The sequence below is a fragment of the Mustela lutreola genome, chromosome 2 (assembly GCF_030435805.1).
Source record: "Mustela lutreola isolate mMusLut2 chromosome 2, mMusLut2.pri, whole genome shotgun sequence".
NCBI lineage: Eukaryota > Metazoa > Chordata > Mammalia > Carnivora > Mustelidae > Mustela > Mustela lutreola.
Window position 1 is genome coordinate 8,726,093 of NC_081291.1, and position 20,001 is coordinate 8,746,093.

Sequence of the window (20,001 nt, forward strand, 5' to 3'; positions counted from 1 at the left end):
AAAAAATAAAATACTGGGATTTTTTAATCTTTTGTTTTCCCGGTATAAGGAAAGGTCACTTCCTGGCAGGTGCAGGAACTTTGGGGTATTTTAAGGATCTTGAGAAGAGAGGAATTAACACAAGTCAATACATGTTGCACGCAAAGTCCCACAGTGAAGTCCTAGACTTGGATTCCCAGCCGCAAGAGATTTTTGAAAGTTCAGGGGCGCCTGGGTGGCTCAGTGGGTTAAGCTGCTGCCTTCGGCTCAGGTCATGATCTCAGGGTCCTGGGATGGAGCCCCGCGTCGGGCTCTCTGCTCAGCAGGGAGCCTGCTTCCTCCTCTCTCTCTCTGCCTGTCTCTCTGCCTATTTGTGATCTCTGTCAAATAAATAAATAAAATCTTTAAAAAAAAAAAAAAGAGACTTTTGAAAGTTCAAACTGAGATTCTTTATGAAAAGTTCCAACAGAGCAGACTTAAGACATTCTAGGTGCCTGGGGGCTCAGGTCATGATCACAGGGTCCTGGGTTTGAGCCCTGAGCAGGGCTCCCCTGCTCATCCGGCAATCTGCTTGTCCTCTGCCCCTCCCCACCCCACTCATGTGCTCGCTCCTGTTCCCTCTCTCAAATAAATAAAATATTTTAAGAAAGTAATTCTAGGGGTGCCTGGGTAGCTCAGTGGGTTAAAGCCTCTGCCTTAGGCTCAGGTCATGATCCCAGGGTCCTGGGATCAAGCCCCACATGGGACTTTCTGCTCCGTGGAGAGCCTGCTTCCTGCTCTCTTTCTCTCTGCCTGCCTCTCTGCCTATTTGCGATCTCTGTCTGTCAAATAAATAAATAAAATCTTTAAAAAAATAATAAAAAAAAAAGAATGGCCATAGTTAAAGATCCAATGAGAGTTCATTGTATTGCAGTTGCCCAGAAAGTTTATTTCTGTGGCACACAAATCTGCTCAGCAGGGAGCCTGCTTCCCCTCCCCATGTCCCACCCCCACCGCCTGCCTCTCTGTCTACTTGAGATCTGTCAAATAAATAAAATCTTTAAAAAAAAAAAGACATTCTATACAATCAATCACTATTCCTACTGCACTTATGTAAATATCAGACCAAATTTATTAAAACTAGACTTAATCTGCAAACAAATTAGTTTCACTATGATTACCTTTGATAGCAATGGGGGGTGATTATACAGAGAAAAGTTGAGTCATTAATAAACCTTTATAGATATTATAGATTCTAGTTATGCTCATGGTCTCTGAGATTTTGCTCTCTACCTATGAACTGAACTGGATGTTAAATTCTTGTTTCCTCCAATATCTGGCTACAACTCTCCAAACTAACGTTTCCCATTTTTTTTCCCACTCAGCTGGTATTTTTTTGCCCACTCGGCTTGGAATCACTGAGAACTAAAACTACCCTTTCCCCAAATGCACGCAAGTTAACGTGGGACAATTCGATATAAACTTGATGGAAGCCACTCCAACAGCTCATATGCGCCTGGTCAATATCCACACCGGTGCTGAGGGCCGGGCCACTCAGAAAGATCACAGAACATTCAAACTACAAAGCCAGACAATCTACCAGCCTGCCCCTGCCTGCCCTCACTCTCCATCTATAAAGACGCTTGGATCCCAACACCTACAGGCATCCTGACCGGCTGCCTCCAGAACTGAGAAATTGGAATTCGAATCTGCTCCAATATTAACCAGTTTTTCTTGTTTCCACAGAACTACCTCTTACTAAAACCTGCAAATACTCGTACACCATGCAGGCCAAACTTTGGGAGCCCACCTGCATCGCTGCCTCCTGAAATGTGACACAGACCACCTTTAACAGAACTGATCCATTCTCAGGAGTAAGAACCTAGATCAACGAGCTAAGTAAAGAGCCATCTACCAACTCAGGCTGAGTTCAAACCTACTTACACCAGATGGCCCATGATGTTAAATAAAATATTCCACAATATTACCCAATTCATACAGATTTCCAGGGCCCGTGAGATCACTGACGGAGTTTTACTGTGAGACTCTTCAAGTTTGGGACGATGGTTATGGACTAGACTTCAGACTATCAGTGCCTGTTCAATTAGTACAGAATTTGCTACTAGACTCCTACACAGAGCTGTATTTTCTGGGTTTGGAGAAACCCAACCTAACCAGGCAGTCAGTTAAGGTCCCCCGCAGTGAGTGCTCCGTGTGCATCACAGGACGGGATTGTAATGTAAGGCTGGCCAGTCTGGGGTTTTTGTCTTTTTTGTAATGCAAGTGCCTGACCCAAGCTTTGATTGCGGAGGCATTCACTTCAAAGGGGCACCCACTTCAAAGACTGTATCTAGAATAAACACATTGCCAGCCACATGACTAGATAAAGAGCCAAACCTCCTTTGTTTTAGAGATCTTGGTTGATTAAGATAACTGGCCATTCAGGCTACTTGTTTTTTCTCTTGTGATTTAAATTCCTGTTCTTAAGTTTTTAAATTCAACAATAATGAGGAGCCAGTCCACCCACAGACCCCATCACCGCCACCAACCCATACTCTGATAAAATAAGAACACAAGCCTGTGTGCTGTCTCTCTCTACTGGAGACAATGATGTGTAGCCCTGGGTGTGCTGTCTAGTTTCTAGATCCTCTAAGTTCTACAAATAAATTTTTTTTTCAAAGTTTACTGGTGGTTACTGCTAAAAGGAGTCTTGCAAGCATAACAGGAGCCACAAGGACCAGTCCAAATACAACAATTGGTACAAACAAGCTGAGACCAGCACAAATTATATAGGTAAACGGGGAGGCCTGGCTGGCCTGGACGGTAGAGCATGTAACTCCTGATCTTGAGGTTTTGAGTTCAAGTCCAATGTTGGGGGTAGAGTTTACTTTAAAAAACTACAACAGGGCGCCTGGGTGGCTCAGTGGGTTAAGCCGCTGCCTTCGGCTCAGGTCATGATCTCAGGGTCCTGGGATCGAGTCCCGCATCGGGCTCTCTGCTCGGCAGGGAGCCTGCTTCCTCCTCTCTCTCTCTGCCTGCCTCTCTGCCTATTTGTAATCTCTGTCTGTCAAATAAAATAAATAAAATCTTTAAAAAAAAAAAAAAAACTACAACAACAACAACAACAAAACCACATGGGCAAATGGACATACAATCACTGGTAAATCCATAGGATGATATATTCTTCAGTTATAAAAAGAAATGAGATTACAAAGCCAACAACACAGGGAGAAAACTTGAAATCATATTCCTAAGCGGAAGATGCCAATGTGACAAGTATCTGGGAAAGATCAAAGTAAAAGACACGAAAAGATCTTAGTTGCCATGAATCAGGGAGCCCATGTGATTTTTAGGACAATGAAAATATTCTATATATTACAGAAGTGATGAAAATATGTCTTTTCATATTAGCTGAAGACCCGAGATTGTATGAGTCAACCCTAATGTAAACCACATCCATGTTGGTGCATCAAATTTAACAAATGCACGAAAGTAATACAAGGCATAAAATAAGAGGGGCGCCTGGCTGGCTCAGGTGAAAGAGCACGTGACTCTTGATCCCAGGGTCATGAGTTCAACCCCCACGTTGGGTTTAGAGATTACTAAAAAAATTAACGTTTTTTTAAAATGCTCTTAACAGGGGTGCCTGGGTGGCTCAGTGGGTTAAAGCCTCTGCCTTCGGCTCAGGTCATGATCCCAGGGTCCTGGGATCGAGCCCTGCATCGGGCTGTCTGCTCCACGGAGAGCCTGCTTCCTCCTCTCTCTCTCTCTGCCTGCCTCTCTGCCTACTTGTGATCTCTGTCTTTCAAATAAATAAATAAAATCTTAAAATGCTCTTAAAAAAAAAATAAGTGTGAGTGTGTGTGTGTATGAGAGAGAGAGAGACAGACAGAGACAGAGAGACTATGTCCAGGCAGAAGAGTTATATGGGAAATCTCTGCACTTTTTTCTTTTTTTTTTTTTCTCTGCACTTTCTGATCAAGTTTTCTGTAAACATAACTGCTCTTTAAAAAGAAGTCAAGCCTACAAGGCAGCAAAAAAAAAAAAAAAAAGATGAAGACAGATGCTTTAACATCCATCCCTGATGACAGAAACAGAACATCTTTTATTTAATTAATCTGAACTCGTTTCAATAACCCACTATGGGGGCGTGTGGGTGGCTCAGTGGGTTAAAGTCTCTGCCTTCGGCTCAGGTCATGATCCCAGGGTCCTGGGATCGAGCCCCACAGCGCCCCACATCAGGCTCTCTGCTCAGCAGGGAGCCTGCTTCCTCCTCTCTCTCAGCCTGCTTTTCTGCCTACTTGTGATCTCTGTCTGTCAAATAAATAAATGAAATCTTTAAAAAAAAACATAACCCACTATGATGCTCTTTGAGGCCTGCATCCTGAGACTTGAAAGAGAGAAGGAACTTCCACTCAAAGCCTTGTTCTACAGCCCAGCTCCACAAACGCTGAGAAGACATGAAAAGCTGAGCCCCAACACATACAAGAGCGGTGCTGTGGTCCCTAAACTAGGTGGAACTCCCACTGATTTTCACGCCCAAGGAGCAACCCAGGGAGCCTGACGGTCAGGGAAAGGGGGGGCCCCCCTCCAGCACCACGGTATCTCATCTTTTTTCACAATGTAGCCTGAGGCTACATAGCAATACACAAACTAAAAATGAAAAATGACTTAACACGTAAAGATGAACGGAAACAGGCACGTTCTTCTCCCATCTTGATGTTCACTTGGCTAAACAAACCACAAATCCTACTTGGTTTCCCTAATTTTCTAGCTTTCCTCATACCAAAATGGAGTATGTCTCTGAGAACTTAAGTCCATTCACCTCCAATCTTGAGGTTCTCTTGCTTAAACGGAACACAAATTCTACTTGGCTTCCCTAGCGTTCTAGCTTTCTACCTTATCTCTCAATCAACTGACAGCCCAGGAGCCCAAGTGCTGAGGGAAACCGGAGCCAAAGCGCTGCACTGTTGGATCAGGAAAGAATCCAGGAAATAAACATGGGACTCAGCACAGAGGGGCAGCCGGCTTCCCTCAGGACAGAAGGGGAAGGCACATTCAGAAGGTTCCACATTCTAGACTCATCCTGTGGGGACAGAAGTCCCAGAGTGGGTCAGTCCCTGGTGAGGCAGGGCTGGGGCACCTGAGCAGCCACAGGCCTGAACCCTGGGAGCCCTGCACGCCCTCCCCTCCCCAGGGTGAAATGGAACTGCTCCCTCCCTTAGGCTTCCATTCTCCTGAATGAGGAAACTCTCACCAGGATTCAGTTCAAGGTTCTCAGCCAAACAACTTCCCCATTCACTGATCCTTACCCAGAACACAGAACTCCAGACTCCCAGACTTTCTGGATATACCTAATTTATACTCAGAGCACACCTATTACATAGCTACAACTTCCGAAAGGCATCACAGACTCATTACCCCCACCTACCCACTGATCCCTAACCTCCGATGGGTGTGAGCAAACAGAACACCTGCAGGGAGAAGCAGAAGGAGGGGGGGCGCGCGGGGGGGGGGGGAGCGACAACTGGGCCTTCAAGCACTTGCCTTCGTAGCTTAAGGGGGTCTTCGTTTAAGGGGCACCTGACTGGCTCAGTCCGTAGAGCATGCAACCCTTGATCTTGGGGGTTGTAAGTTCAAGCCCCAGGGTAGGCACAACAAAACAAAACAGAATCTAATAAGGGGGTCTTAGCTTAGAGACATCAACCTCAATTTCTGCTTCCCCCTGAAAGTGGCTTGGAAACCACTGATATTTTAAATCACATGAACCCACAGTTTGAAGAGTCCAGCAAAATCACTCAAACCCGGTGTTTATGTAGGAAAAAGAAGAAAACTGAAAGGCCCTCCGCTAGTTCAACAAGAACCCTCACAAGTAATTCTTGCATTCCTGGGGCGCGGGGGGGGGGGGGTGGGAGTGTTAATTATTATTTCCGTGGCAAGTAACTGCTCCAGAAACTTAAATCATACTTGAACACTTCAGGTCTGCAAATCTACGCCCTGAAAATCCATTTCAACTCACCCAAAATAAGAGATTTCAGAATATTACTAGCTACGCTGGGAGGGGGAAAATGGGGGGAAACAGAATTTTTAACACATGCAATGCAGTACAGGCGTTATTTTTCTGAAATTACCCCTCTCTCTCGCCTCTTCGGAAATACTTCATACCGTGTTTGAAGCTCTACTGAGTACACGAAGTTTTATACATTGAAAAACGAAGACTAAAATCAAGTGAATAAATCTTTTAAAAGCGACTTACTCAGAGAGGGGCAGCGCTGACCTGGAACTGTGCTGACAGGACAGAACACCCGGGAAAGTCTCAAGGAGGTACACCGCCACCCCAAGTACTTCCCACAGGATGTCTGTGCCCAGGAAAGATCCTGGGGGGGAGAGGCACGAAGATTTCATACAAAAGCAGTTCCAGGTGATTATTCTCGGCGTTTCTCTCAAGTAAAGCCTCCACACAGGAAAAATAAAATTTAAAAACAAACAAACAAACAAACAAACAGCTATTCACTGACTGTGGCTAAATAATGAACAAGTAAAAGAGTGGGTCTGTTTGAAACACACCCATGGGATCGATGGTTGACAACGACACAGTGAACTGGGAAAGGGAAGCTGGCGTTAGGGAAGGCGGGAAGGAACTGGGAAAGTAGGTTTTATTGCCTGCCCAAGGGGCAGCGGGGCTGGGGGGACAGGGTCAGAGGGTTCAGACCCTTGCTTCCCAAACATTTGGAAGTTCAGGAGGAAACGGGCCCCCAGTGGGGGAAAAGAAGGGCCTGGGGACCCCAGAGACCACAGCGCCTCCCACGCACGAACGAGAACGAGTGAGTCACGACGGGTCCCCTGACGAGCCTCCCCGCGGCCACCGCACAACTGGAGGAGACGCGGCTGCGGGCGCAGAGCTGCCCTGACCATCCAGGGCCGAAGTCACCGCGCACAGAACGGGGCAGCCCGGACGCCAGGGTCCCCGCTGCCGGGCCGGCGCGCAAGCTGCGCGCCGCAGGGGACCGAGGTCCCAGGGGCGCCACCAAAGACTGGGGTCCGCAGATTCCGGAGATGACCGCGGGGGTCCCGCCACAGCCGGTTCCGACCGGTTCCAACCGGCCCCTCAGCGCCTGTCTCCTCACCCCACCAGGCACGCTCACCATCTCTCGGTTTCCTGGGTCCCCCGGCGGCCCCCCTGATATACGGCGCACGGGAGAGCGCCCAGCACGAAAGAAACAGCAGCGGAGCAACGTGGCACCTTTAAATACAGGCGACCCGCGATCCCCTAGGGAGACTGAAAGGAGCAGCGACGTCCGGGGTGGTTGCGGCGTGTCGCCCCACCCACCGCCTCGCCTCCGCCGCCTCTGATTGGACAGTTTGCAAGGCCTCGCCCCCTCACGCCTGAGTGACAGCGGGGCCGGAGGTTAGATGTCTGAGCCTAACGCCGGCGAGAAAGCGCTCGCTGGGCGAATGCGCGCCGGGAAACGTAGCGCTGCCAGTGGGCTTCTAAAACTCTCACCCTTCTCTGCAAACACAGACAGACGTGACTCTCCAGACGCAATGAGTCTCGCTCCATTTTGGTCTTTGAGTGTTGAACAGCCAGAGTCTGACATGGCACTTTTGGCATAAAGATGCCCAGGCAGATGCCCGGGTCGGACATCCTTCCGGAACTTCGGTCAGATTCAGAAAAACATCATTGGAACCAAAACCAAAGCATCACTTGAGGTGAAAAGGGACTTCTGGGTTTAGAATGGGTTAAGATAAGAAAATGCTTCTGACGTGGAAAATAGAAGGCAGGGACTCTTTTCTCAGCAGTGATCCAGTCATTCCCGGTGGTCATGATCCAACCCTTTCTGGTAATTACACGAGTTAATCCCATCTATAACCAGACCTACCAGAAAACTGCGTTTCATCAAAATAACAATCCCCCTGATGGGTGAGTCTATGGGATACTAGACGGAAATCTTCATTCTGACAATGATGGAATCAGAATCACTCTGCGACAGATCGCTCCCTCTCAGTTCTCCGAGGACGTGGTCACTGTTAAGATCGTCTGAGTCAAACCAGGCCACCTACATCCCCCTCGACTCTGGCAGTGTCCCCACCCTGCTCAGGGACCGAGAAGCCTCCCCGGAGCCACGTAGCAGGTGGCAACTGTGGGGAGGAGCTAAGGAACCGTAACTGATCTCACTGAAAAGGGACAAGGAGGGCCAGTTTTCTACCAGAGCTTCTCACACAAAGGGGACCCTGCAGGCAGTCGCATCCTCAGTCACCCATACGACAGAAGAAAAGTTATTCAGCTTCAAGAAGTGAGAGGTGGAGGGGCACCTGGGTGGCTCAGTCAGTTAAGCGGCTGCCCCCCAGTCAGGTTATGATCTCAGGGTCCAGGCAGGCATCAAGCCCCATGCCCAGCGCCCTGCTCAGAGGAGAGCCTGCTTCTACCACACACACCCCCACCAACTCATGTTCTGTGTCAAATAAATAAATAAATAAAATCTTTTTAAAAATTGAGGGATGGAGGGGCGCCTGGGTGGCTCAGATCGTGATCCCAGGGTTCTGGGATTGAGCCCTGCATGGGGCTCTCTGCTCAGCAGGAGCCTGCTTCCCCCACCCCCTTTCTGCCTGCCTCTCTGCCTACTTGTGATCTCTGTCTGTCAAATAAATAAATAAATAAATCTTTAAAAAATATTTTATTTATTTGACAGAGTGAGTATAAGCAGGGGGAGTGGTAAGAAGAGGGAGAGGGAGAAGCAGGCTCCCTGCTGAGCAAGGAGCTCCATCCCAGGACCCTGGGATCAGGACTTGAGCAGAAGGTGGAGGCATAACCGACTGAGCCACCCAGACACTGTTAATCCGCATCACCTGTTTCACCCACATCCATCCCCTGCTCCGCCCCTTTGGTAACCACCTGTTTTTTTCTCTGTAGCTAAGGGTTTGATTTTGGTCTGTCTCCTTCTTCTTGTTTGTTCATTTGTTTTGTTTCTTAAATTCCACACAGGAGTAAAATCCTATGGTATTTGTCTTTCTCTGCTGCTTTATTTCGCCTAGCATCATACTCTCTAGCTCCATATATTGTTCCAAATGGGCGGATTTCTTTTTTTTTCATGGCTGAATAGTATTCCATTGTACATATATACCACATTTTTTAAAAAAAGATTTTATATAAATAAATAAATAAGATTTTATATATTTATTTGATGGAGAGAGAGAGAGAGAGCGCACACACATATGCACAAGCTAGGGGAGGGGCAGAGGGAGAGGGACACGCAGACTCCCCACTGAGCAGGGAGCCTGATCCTGGACTGAGGGCTCATCCCAGGACCCTGAGATTATGACCTGAGCTGAAGCCAGATACTTCCCCAACTGAACCCCCCAGGAACCCCCCACATCTTTATCCCGTCACCTATCACTGACACCTGGGCTGCTTCCCTAACTTGGCTATTGTCAATAAGGCTGCTATAAACATCAGGGTGCATATATCTTTTCGAATTAGTGTTTTTGTACTCTTTGGGTATATGCCCAGTAGTGAGCTAACTGGATCACAGGACCTATTTTTCATTTTTCAGGAAACCTCCATACTGTCTTCCACCATGGCTGCACCAGTTTGCATTCCCACCAACGGCGCGTGAAGATTCCTTCCTCTCCACATCGTTACCAGCGTTTCTGTTTTCCCATGTTTCTGAGTCTCGCCATTCTGGCAGGTGTGAGGTGACATCTCGTTGCAGTTTTGATCTGCATTTCCTGATGACAAATGATATTTAGCATCTTTTCATGTATCTGTTGGCCATCTGTATGTCTTCCTTGGAGAAATGTCTGTTCCTGTATTCTGCCCGTTGTTAATTGGATTATTTGGTTGTTTGGTGTTGAGTTCTATAAATTCTTTTTTTTTTTTAAGATTTTTTTAAAAGATTTCATTCATTTATTCGACAGAGATCAGAAGTAGGTAGAGAAGCAGGCAGAGAGAGAGGGAGAGGCAGTCTCCCTGCCGAGCAGAGAGCCCGATGCGGGGCTCAATCCCAGGGACCATGACCTGAGCCGAAGGCAGAGGCTTCAACCCACTGAGCCACCGAGGCACCCTATTTTTTTAGGATTTTATTTATTTTGGGGTACCTGGATGGCCCAGTCATTGGGTGTCTGCTTTCGGCTCAGGTCATGGTCCCGGATCCTGGGATGGAGCCCCACATTGGTCTCCCTGCTCTGCCTGGAAGCCTGATTCTCCCCCTCCCCCTCCCCTGGCTTATGTTCCCTTTCTCACTGTCTCTCCCTCTGTCAAATAAATAAATAAAATATTTTTTAAAGATTTTTTATTTGACAGAGAGAGAGAGCACAAGTAGGCAGAGAGTGGGGGGGAAGTAGGCTCCCTGCTGAGCTAAGAGCCCGATGCAGGGCTCGATCCCAGGACCCTGAGATCATGACCTGAGTCAAAGGCAGAGGCCCAACCCACAGAGCCCCCCAGGCACCCCAATAAATAAAATCTTCAAAAACAAAAACATTCCCTTAGGAGCGCCTGGGTGGCTCAGTGGTAGAGCTTGCTTCTTTTCCCCTCTCTCTGCCTGCCTCTCTGCCTACTTGTGATCTCTGTCAGATGAATAAATAAAATCTTTTTTAAAAAATTCCCTTAAAAAAATAAAGATTTTACTTATTTATTTGAGAGAGGAAAAAGAGAGAGCATGAGGGGCAGGGGAGTGGGAGGGAAGGCAGAGGGAGAGGGAGAAGCAGACTCCCCGCTGAGCAGAGAGCCTAATGTGGGACTTGTCCCAGGACCCTGGGATCATGATCTGAGCCGAACACAGATGCTTAGCCAACTGAGCCACCAGGTGCCCTAAATTCTTGATTTTAAGATTTTATTTACTTGAGAGAGAGCATGAGCCGGGAGAGCAGGGGTGGTTAGAGGAAGAGGAAGGGGGACAAGCCAACTCCAAGCTGAGTTCAGAGCCCAATCTCACGACCCTGAGATCATATCCTGAGCCCAAACCAGCAGTCAGATGCTCAACTGACTGAGCCACTCCGGTGCCCTGAGTTCTATAAATTCTTTATACCTTTTGGATACTAACCATTTATCAGATATATCATTTGCAGGTATCTTCTCCCATTCAGTGGGTTATCTTTTGTTGCTGTGCACAAGCTTTTTATTTTGATGTAGTCCCAATTGTTTATTTTTGCTTTTATTTCCTTTGCCTCAGGAGACCTATGTAGGAAAATGCTGTTACGGCCAATGTCAGAGAAATTATTGCCTGAGCTTTCTTCTAGGCCTTTTATGGTTTCAGAAGATATTTCCATTTCAGGATCTGTTTTTCATCTCCCCTTTCAGAACTATCTGGAAAACAATCATGTAGGAGCAGGTTTCTTGAAAGTCACGATTTCCTAATGTCAGGAACACCTCTGGGGTTTTTTTGGTTTTCTCTCCTAACTTCCCATCGCTGCCTCATAAAACACCCACCATGCTAAGAATGTGCATTCACCAGAAAAGATGCAGAAGTCTGGCTCCCCTTTATCACACTGCCGAGCTTCAGAAGATGGTGCTGAGAAAGCCACATTTCATTTCTGTGCTCCTCTGCCCTACTTTCATTTGCAGGAATTGTACAGTTCCCGTAGTGGCCCCATCTGGACGGAGAGCGCTGATGCGCTTCCCACAGATAGCCATGGATTGTTCTGCTTCTCACAGGTAGCAACAGGGACAGTCGGGTCCTGTCCTGAGGTCACATCATGGTGCTTTCAAAGGCCCTTTAATCAGTGTAGTTGGCATAACGGGATATTTTATCTTGAGGCTGTGCTTGGGAAGAGTGGGTGATTGTGTTGATCTCTCGTTATGGCAACATTTACTGCCAGAATGTACTAGAGTGCTGTTGCCTCCACCTGCACTGAGGAAAGTCCATGAAAACTCAAGACCCATCTATAAGACAATGTCCTAACCCAGAATAAAGAGCTCCCCTTATGAAACTCAAGGAGTTCTTTGATCATATGGAGATATTTTCTCTATGACCTTGAACTAGGCCCCTAATGGAATGGGTCACCCAAGTTTCAAAAGGCTGCTCTTGGCTCTGAACGAAAGACAAGGGAGCAGTTGATCCTTCTTGTAGTGGAAAATATGAACTATCTTTAAGTGGCAGAATATAGACGTGCATTTTCCAAAAAACTGGTTCTTCGTGGGTCTGTTAGAAATATTGACATGGTGTTTGAGGTAATAGTGGGAGGGAGAAACAACCAAAGTGTTCTTTCTTTTTTTAAAGATTTTATTTACTGATTTGAGAGATTGAGAGATGGGGGTGGGGCAGAGGGAGAAGCAGACTCCTTGCAGGCAGCAGGGAGTCTTATGAGGGATTTGATCCCAGGATTCTGGGATTATGACCCAAGCCGAAGGCAGATGCCTAACCGACTGAGCCACCCAGGCACCCCCTCAGCCAAATTGTTCTATCTTACAGGGAAGGCACAAATTGCCAAAAGCGAGCAATCACAGCAGGTACTTGTGAAGGTTTCAAAGTATGGGAAGGTACCACCCAAACAAGAAATCAAAATAGTCATCATTAAAGGCATTACCTCCCAGGAGTTTCACAGGCCAAGTGCACGCTTACCTGTCCAGGAACACTGACTCATCTACAGTGTAAAACGTCACAGACAACACTGAGAGACGTTTTGCTTCCTGATCTTAAGTCTATAGAGACAACCAGGACAAGGACAGTAAGAATGGTAACGGGAAGGCTCACACTAGTAATAGACACATTAGGGAGGCTTACTAAGTGTAAGACACTCCACTCACAGGTGGATCGGCTCATTACTCTTCATCTTCCTAGACTTCTTAGCAAGGAAGTACTACTAAGATCCCATCTGATGAGGGAGGAAAGGGAGACACAGCAGGGCAAGTGGCCAGCCTCACATCACAAAGGCCCTCAGTAGGGCTGCCCAGATTCAGCACCAGATGAAGCTTTGCCACTGAACACACTTCACTCTGATTGGGAATTTGGGACAAATGGTTCATTGCCTAGGGGGACTCCCTTGTGTGACCCAGAAACATCTTTATTCTTCCCCTCTAACCTTATTTAAAAATCCCCACTATGGAATTGATTTTGCTTGCCCCTGGTCAAAATCTGAGGACAGTGCCACAGTAGTGTCAGTCACTTTTTGGTGCCCGGCTCTTGCGGTCACTTTGACACACTGTGTGCCAGGCAGCCAAGGACTCATCCAAGACGTCCGGGAGCACAGCATGACCAGGAAGCGGTGTGTGGGCAGCCTCCCACTGAAAGGAGGAACCAAACCAAATCCCAGAGGTATTTACCAACATTCCAATGACTTATCAGAGCATTCATCTCAAACTTCATGTCAGAAAACACAATGACCAGCATGAAGAATAGCATGGAAGAAGCAATTATCATTGGAGGTGATGGTATTCTTTACTTAACAAACTAAAGATGAAATAACCAGAAATCTACTACCACTGATGGAGTTGGTCAGCTGAACGTCGTGTAAATGCATATCGTACAGGGCGCCTCGGTGGCTCAGTGACTTAAAGCCTCTGCCGTCAGCTCAGGTCATGAACCCAGGGTCCTGGGATCAAGTCCCACATCGGGCTCTCTGCTCAGCATGGAGCCCGCTTCCTTCTCTCTCTGCCTGCCTCTCTGCCTACATGTGATCTCTGTCAAATAAATAAATAAAATCTTAAAAAATACATATCATATGCATACCATAGATTATTAGACTAAAAATCACGCCTTGCAAAATATATATAAAATTTGGAGGTCATGGTCGACACCATGTGCAGGATCTACGTGGGGAAAAGTGTAGTGGTTCCTGATGAAGCCACAGAAGTATCACGTCCAAGTCGACTTTGGTGCGTGGAAGAGCCCTGAACTCAGTGATGCCCATCTCCCTACCACAGCCACAGAACTTGAAGAATTTATTTCCAGTCGAATTTGCCTTTTTCTGCCTCATAAGCAAGTAATTCTAAATGATATGTCTACACGTAAATCCATAGGGTAGTAAGGAAATTAGTGCAAATAAAGAAGTTCAAGTTTCATCAGATGCGCCAAGTACCAAAATAAGGAGAAATGATCATTGAACGGTATGTTGCCACCCCAGGAACTGAGCGGTTGTCTGTCATGGGACAGGAATGGGATTCTGCCCCTCGGGGATATCTGGCAATAGCTGGTGACACCTTTGGGGTTCATGACTTGGGAGGTGGTTGTGCTGCTGCAGACGTCAAGGGATCCTCAAGCACACGACACATGTTCCCTTTGACGAAGAACATTCTCTGATTTTTTTTTTTAAGATTTTATTTTTTTGACAGACAGAGATCACAAGTAGGCAGAGAGGCAGGCAGAGAGAGAGGGAGAAGCAGGCTCCCTGCTGAGCAGAGAGCCTGATGCAGGGCTCCATCCTGAGACCCTGGGATCATGACCTAAGCTGAAGGCAGAGGCTTTAACCCACTGAGCCACCCAGGTGCCCCGAACATTCTCTGATTAAAAAAAAGATCAGTTGTGGGGCGCCTGGGTGGAGCAGGGTAAAACCTCTGCCTTTGGCTCAGGTCATGATCCTGGAGTCCCAGGATCCAGTCTGCATCTGGCTTCCGGCTCAGCAGGGAGCCTGCCTCTCCCTCTGCCCCTCACCCTGCCCCTGTGCGCGCTCTCTCTATCCTTCTCTCAAATAAATAAAATCTTTAAAATAATTTTAAAAAGTATTTTTGTATGGTTTGGCAGGGAAAATCATGGCATACAAAGGAAAAAAATGTAGATAAAAGATAAATACAGGGGCACCTTAGTGGCTCATTGGTTAAGTATCTGCCTTCTGCTCAGGTCATGATCTCAGGGTCCTGGGGTGGAGCCCCGTGTTGGGCTCCCTGCTCAGCAGGGAGCCTCAGGGAGCCTGCTTCTCCCTCTCCTCCCCACTCATGCTCTCTGTAGCAATCTCTATCTTTCTCTCTCTCAAATATAATCACAGTGCTGAACTAAAACTTTACAATGGGGTCATACCTTCTCCTGAAAACTTTTCTCCCTTTGTAAAACAGCCTTGATCTCCCTGAGTCCTGGTAGGAACAGTTCGTGCCCACCATTGATCATATTAAAAACAAAAACAAACAACAACCAAAAAAAAAACCCCAACACTTTAATGCCCATCACTGACTGAGTGTCATCTAGGCCACCAAACTATAAAACTGCATAAGAATGGCAGCATGGGGGCACTTGGGTGGCTCAGTCCTTAAGGGTCTGCCTTCTGCTCAGGTCAAGATCCCAGGGTCAAGGGATCAACCCCCTCCACTGGCTCCTTGCTGGGAGGGGAGAGGCCTGCTTCTCTCTCCCACTCCCCTTGCTTGTGTTCTGTCTCTCACTTTCTCTGTCAAATAAATAAACAAAATCTTAAAAAGAATAGCAGCATGATATTTAAAATGGGGGAAAATAGACTGGGCCTGAGCATTTTGGGGAAAACAAACACTTTTTAAAAAGAATTTTTTAATTGAGGTATAATTGACATAGAATATTGTATTAGTGTAGAGGAAAAATGTCCTTTTATCTTTCAAAGTTCTTTCAGCTGTTCTAAGAATAAAATTGATAGGAAACCAATTAAGAGAGGAAAAACGTCTTATGTTTGGAATAAAATAGAGACCTAAAGAAATGACCAAGGCAGGAAGTTTTTACACGTTTTAGACAACTAAGTCCATGAGGAATTGACAAGACAAAGAACACTTACGTTGGGGAGCTTCAGTTAGTAAGGAATTCTAAACAGAATCTGGGGTAGTAAATTGGTAAGAAGTAACAGGGTTTGCTTATATAGTTTTCTTGGCTCCAAATTCCCCATCTCTGGCAACTGAGACATAAGAATGTCTCTTTACCTCCTAGTGCAGGGAGGGTACCTTTCACCTGGAGGACTTACTTCCCCAAAGCTGGGGTCAGGCCATCCTTCCTCTGCAACAACTTCCTGCCCTAAGTCCCAATACTAGTTTCAGGTGTACAACACAATTATTCGTTATTGGTATATATCGTGGAATGATCACCACAGTTAGTGGTGGTTAGGGTAGTTAACAGCCCTCACCACACAGTCATTTTTTCTTGTGATGAGTACTTTGAAGAGTTACTTCTGGCAACTTTAAAATATGCAGAACAGGGGCACCTGGGTGGCTCAGTGGGTTAAAGCCTCTGCCTTCGGCTCAGGTCATGGTCCCAGGGTCCCGGGATCAAGCCCCACATCAGGTTCTCTGCTCGGTGAGGAACCTGCTTCCTCTCTCTGCCTGCTTGTAATCTCTGTCAAGTAAATTTAAAAAAAAAAAAAGCTGGTAAAATATGCAGTACAGGGGAACCTGCCTGGCTCAGTTGGGTAAAGCATATAACTCTTGATTCCGGGGTCGTGAGTTCCAGCCCCATGTTGGGTGTAGAGATTACTTATAAATAAAATCTTAAATGAATAAATAAAATATGCAGGACAGTATTATTTACTATAGTCATTATGGTGTACATCACATCCCCATAACTTATTATTTTTTTTTTTAAAGATTTTATTTATTTATCTGACAGGCAGAGATCACAAGCAGGCAGAGAGGCAGATAGAGAGAGGGGGAGGCAGGCTTCCCACTGAGCAGAGAGCCCGATGCGGGGCTCGATCCCAGGACTCCAGGTTCATGACCTAGTCCGAAGGCAGAGTCTTTAACCCACTGAGCCACCCAGGCGCCCCATCCCCATAACTTATTTTTAAAATTTTTTTTATTTATTTGAGAGAGCGAGAATGAGAAGGAAAGCATGAGCCTGGAGAGGAAGAGGGAGTAGCAGACTCCTTGCCTAGCCAGGAGCCCGATCTGAGGGCTCCATGTGGGGCTCGATCCCAGGACCCTGAGATCATGATGTGAGCCGAAGGCAGAGGCCCACCCCACTGAACCACCCAGGCACCCCTGACCTCAATTTTTGTTGCATTGTTTATATTCATTTTGGGGGGGGGGGTTCCATATATAAGTGAAATCCTACTGTATTTGACTTCCTCTGTCTTCTTTCACTAATAGCTGTACCAGTCTTCCCTTATTGATAGTAATGCTATTGATTATAAATGCCTGGGCCTCTCACCTGGGCTCAGGTGCACTCCCCACAGACATTCCCCTTTCCAAACCGAGGACTGACTGGACTGAATCTTGTGGTTCTTATTATAAGAAGTTGCAAGATACCCTTCATCAACGCTGATTTGGAAACTTGGAAGAAATAAAGGTTTATTATTTGCAAGGCCTGGAAGTTATACAGCACACCTGGGGCCACACAGCAAGGTCACCAGGAGAATGAAAGAGAAGGCAAACCAGGGAGTCTGCTTTTATGAGTTTGCGTGGGGGCCTAGGGTTTCTCTGGCTCACTCCTTATGGAAGAGTTGAAAATAAAAGAGCAGGAATTTAAAGCTCAGGAAGACAAAAGGCAAGTGCCCCCAAAGAGTTGGTTGCTGAAATCAACCAGGATCTCTAAAACAAAGGAGCCAGGGCTGGGGGGAGGCGTCCTGGTTCTGTATCTGCTTGCATGGCGGGCACTGTGTTTTCTTGGAAATACCGTCTTTGAAGTGGATGGCTTGGCAATCCAAACCTGAATCAGGCACTTGCATTACAAAAAAGAAAAACAAAAACCAAAAACCTGTCCTTGCTTATACTACAACCCACTCTGTGACGCATGAGGGTATCAGAGTCAAGGGTGAGGGTATTACCAGCTGATGGAGCTGATCCACTAAGAATCAGTGTTGGGACATCTTGTAACCCAGAAAGCAAATGTCTTGATAGGATATAGGGCCACCTGGCTGGCTCAGCTGGTGGAGCAAGTGACTCTTGATCTCGGAGTTGTGAGTTCGGGCCGCATGCTGGGTACAGAGATTACTTAAAAATAAAAAATTTTGAAAAAAGAAAGAGAAAAAGAAAAAGGATTATCGTAGCAAATCCTATGATATTGAAGGCGACAATAGTCTGAAGTCCGGTTCCAGTCCTTGTGCCAAACTTGAAAGGTCCCACAACAAAACTAAGTCAGAAAACTTGGAGGCCCCAGGAATCTGTTCAAAGATTTCAGTGATATTGTGGACTATTTTAACATCTTGGGCCACCTGAAGAATGTAGGTTTGAACCTGTCCTGGGTTGGTAGATTGTTCCAGAGCTAACTGATCAGTCTCTTGGTCCAGAGAATGGTTCCGATAGGTTCAAAGTTGTGTCTCATTTCCGGAGGCGGTGATGCAGGGGGGCCCCCCAAGGTTAGCGCTACAGGGTGTGAGTAGTTGCATCAGGTTGGTAAGAGATATTTCTATGGAAATAAACAAACAAAAGGTTAATGATTAATTTGCTAATGTGGCTCACAGGACTATGAGAAACATTGCCCTAAGACTTACTGTAAGAAGCTAGAACTCAGGACTAGCCAGATGGAAGAGATGCAGAGGGCAAGGTATGGAGAAAGGGACTTGAAGCTTCCGGGCCCTACAGTCTCCTCAAATCTCTGTGTGCACCAACCCGGAAGCTCTCCAAGCCCTGTCCTTTTGGGTTTTTATGACGTCTTCTCGACACAGGCCCAATTGATTAAATCATTGGCCTTTGGCTATAGATTCAACCCCCAGGACCTCCCCCATCCCTGGAGGTCTGGGGCTGAGACAGAAAATTACAGCCCTCTATTCACGTGACTGTTTCCCCCGGCAACCAGCGCCAAGCTTAGGTAACTTAAGGGCTTTTCAAAAGTCATTCATTAACATAACAAGAGACACCTTTATTGCCTTAGCACAGGAAATTCCAAGGGATTTTAGGAGCCCCTTTCGAGGAACCAAAGACCAAATATATATTTCTACTTATAAATCACAATATCCCAAGTGTGAATTCTCAACATGACTCATCAGGGCTTATGATGACCTTTAACGCGGGGCCAAGGTCATGTTTCTCGAGTTTTGCCATTATAAGGTTCACTCTTGTTCCCGTGCCATATTGTATTCTTTGCAAGGTATCCAACGCAGAGGATACCACACACTCCAGGAAAGGGGGTTACACCTTACATCCTTCAGGAGGAATAAATCCCTACAATATTGGGAATTTTTCTGTATGGTTTATTCACTCATCCGCACTTTTGTTTCTAGCCCCTCATTGAATCAAGTGGATGGATCCAGGATACTTGTTTTATCCTTTGGATTGGAATGCAATATGATGGGACACCTGGGTGGCTCAGTTGGTTAAGCGTCTGCCTTCTGCTCAGGTCATGGTCCCAGGATCCTGGGATGGAGCCCCAGGCGGGCTCCCTGCTCAGCAGGGAGCCAGCTTCTCCCTCTCCCTCTGCCTGCCCATCCCCCTGCTCGTACCACCCACCAAATAAATAAATAAAATTAAAACTTTAAAAAAGAACCCAATATGACATTCTTTTCTTGCTCAAATTGTTCCAGCTCTGGCCTTTGGGAGCTCTCTCAGTTGGCTTCCAGTTTTATTTTATTTTTATTTACTTATTTTTAAAGATTTTATTTATTTATTTGACAGAGAGAGAGATCACAAGTAGGCAGAGAGGCAGGCAGGGGAGGGGGCCGGGGGGATAAGCAGGCTCCTGCTGAACAGAGAGCCTGATGCAGGGATCAATCTCATGACCCTGAGACCATGACCCGAGCCAAACAAAGGCAGAGGCTTAACCCACTGAGCCACCCAGGCACCCCTGGCTTCCGATTTTATAAGCTGTTCCAAGCTCATCTGCTATATTTCCTTCCTACACTCAGCAATTTCTCTAAAAAGCCATGCTTCGGATGGAGGAAAAGACGTTAGGGTTTGAAGCTTACAGCCAAGAAAGAATTCTCGAGACATCTTTGGTGCAAAAAGGTGATTTTATTAAAGCACAGGGCCAGGATCCTTGGGCAGAAGGAGCTGCACGGGGTCACGAGGAGTGGCCCATTACATACTTTCAAGTTGGGAAAGGGTTCTGGATCTGTAAGTCTAAGGAATTTTGGGAGCACGGTTTCCAGGACCTTGAGGGGGCTAGCTCTTGTTGGAAAAAGGTCATTTATTACCGTCTAGTCAAACCTTAGTCATGAGACCCTTCAGATGTTTATCAGTGGGCCACATGCTGGGGGGGTGATTGCCCACACATGTCTTGGGGGGTTTAGAGA

At 46.6% G+C, this 20,001-nt stretch overlaps 1 protein-coding gene across 1 annotated transcript in view; it reads right to left on the bottom strand.

Moving 5' to 3' along the window:
* Positions 1 to 5,809: 5,809 nt before the first annotated feature.
* Positions 5,810 to 20,001, bottom strand: part of MAN2B1 (mannosidase alpha class 2B member 1) — a 135,673-nt gene continuing 121,481 nt past the window's right edge. Inside the window, exon 24 of the mRNA XM_059160073.1 lies at positions 5,810 to 5,858. Coding sequence (XP_059016056.1) covers positions 5,825 to 5,858 — 34 coding nt within the window. The 3' untranslated portion in view covers positions 5,810 to 5,824. The remainder of the gene's footprint in view (positions 5,859 to 20,001) is intronic.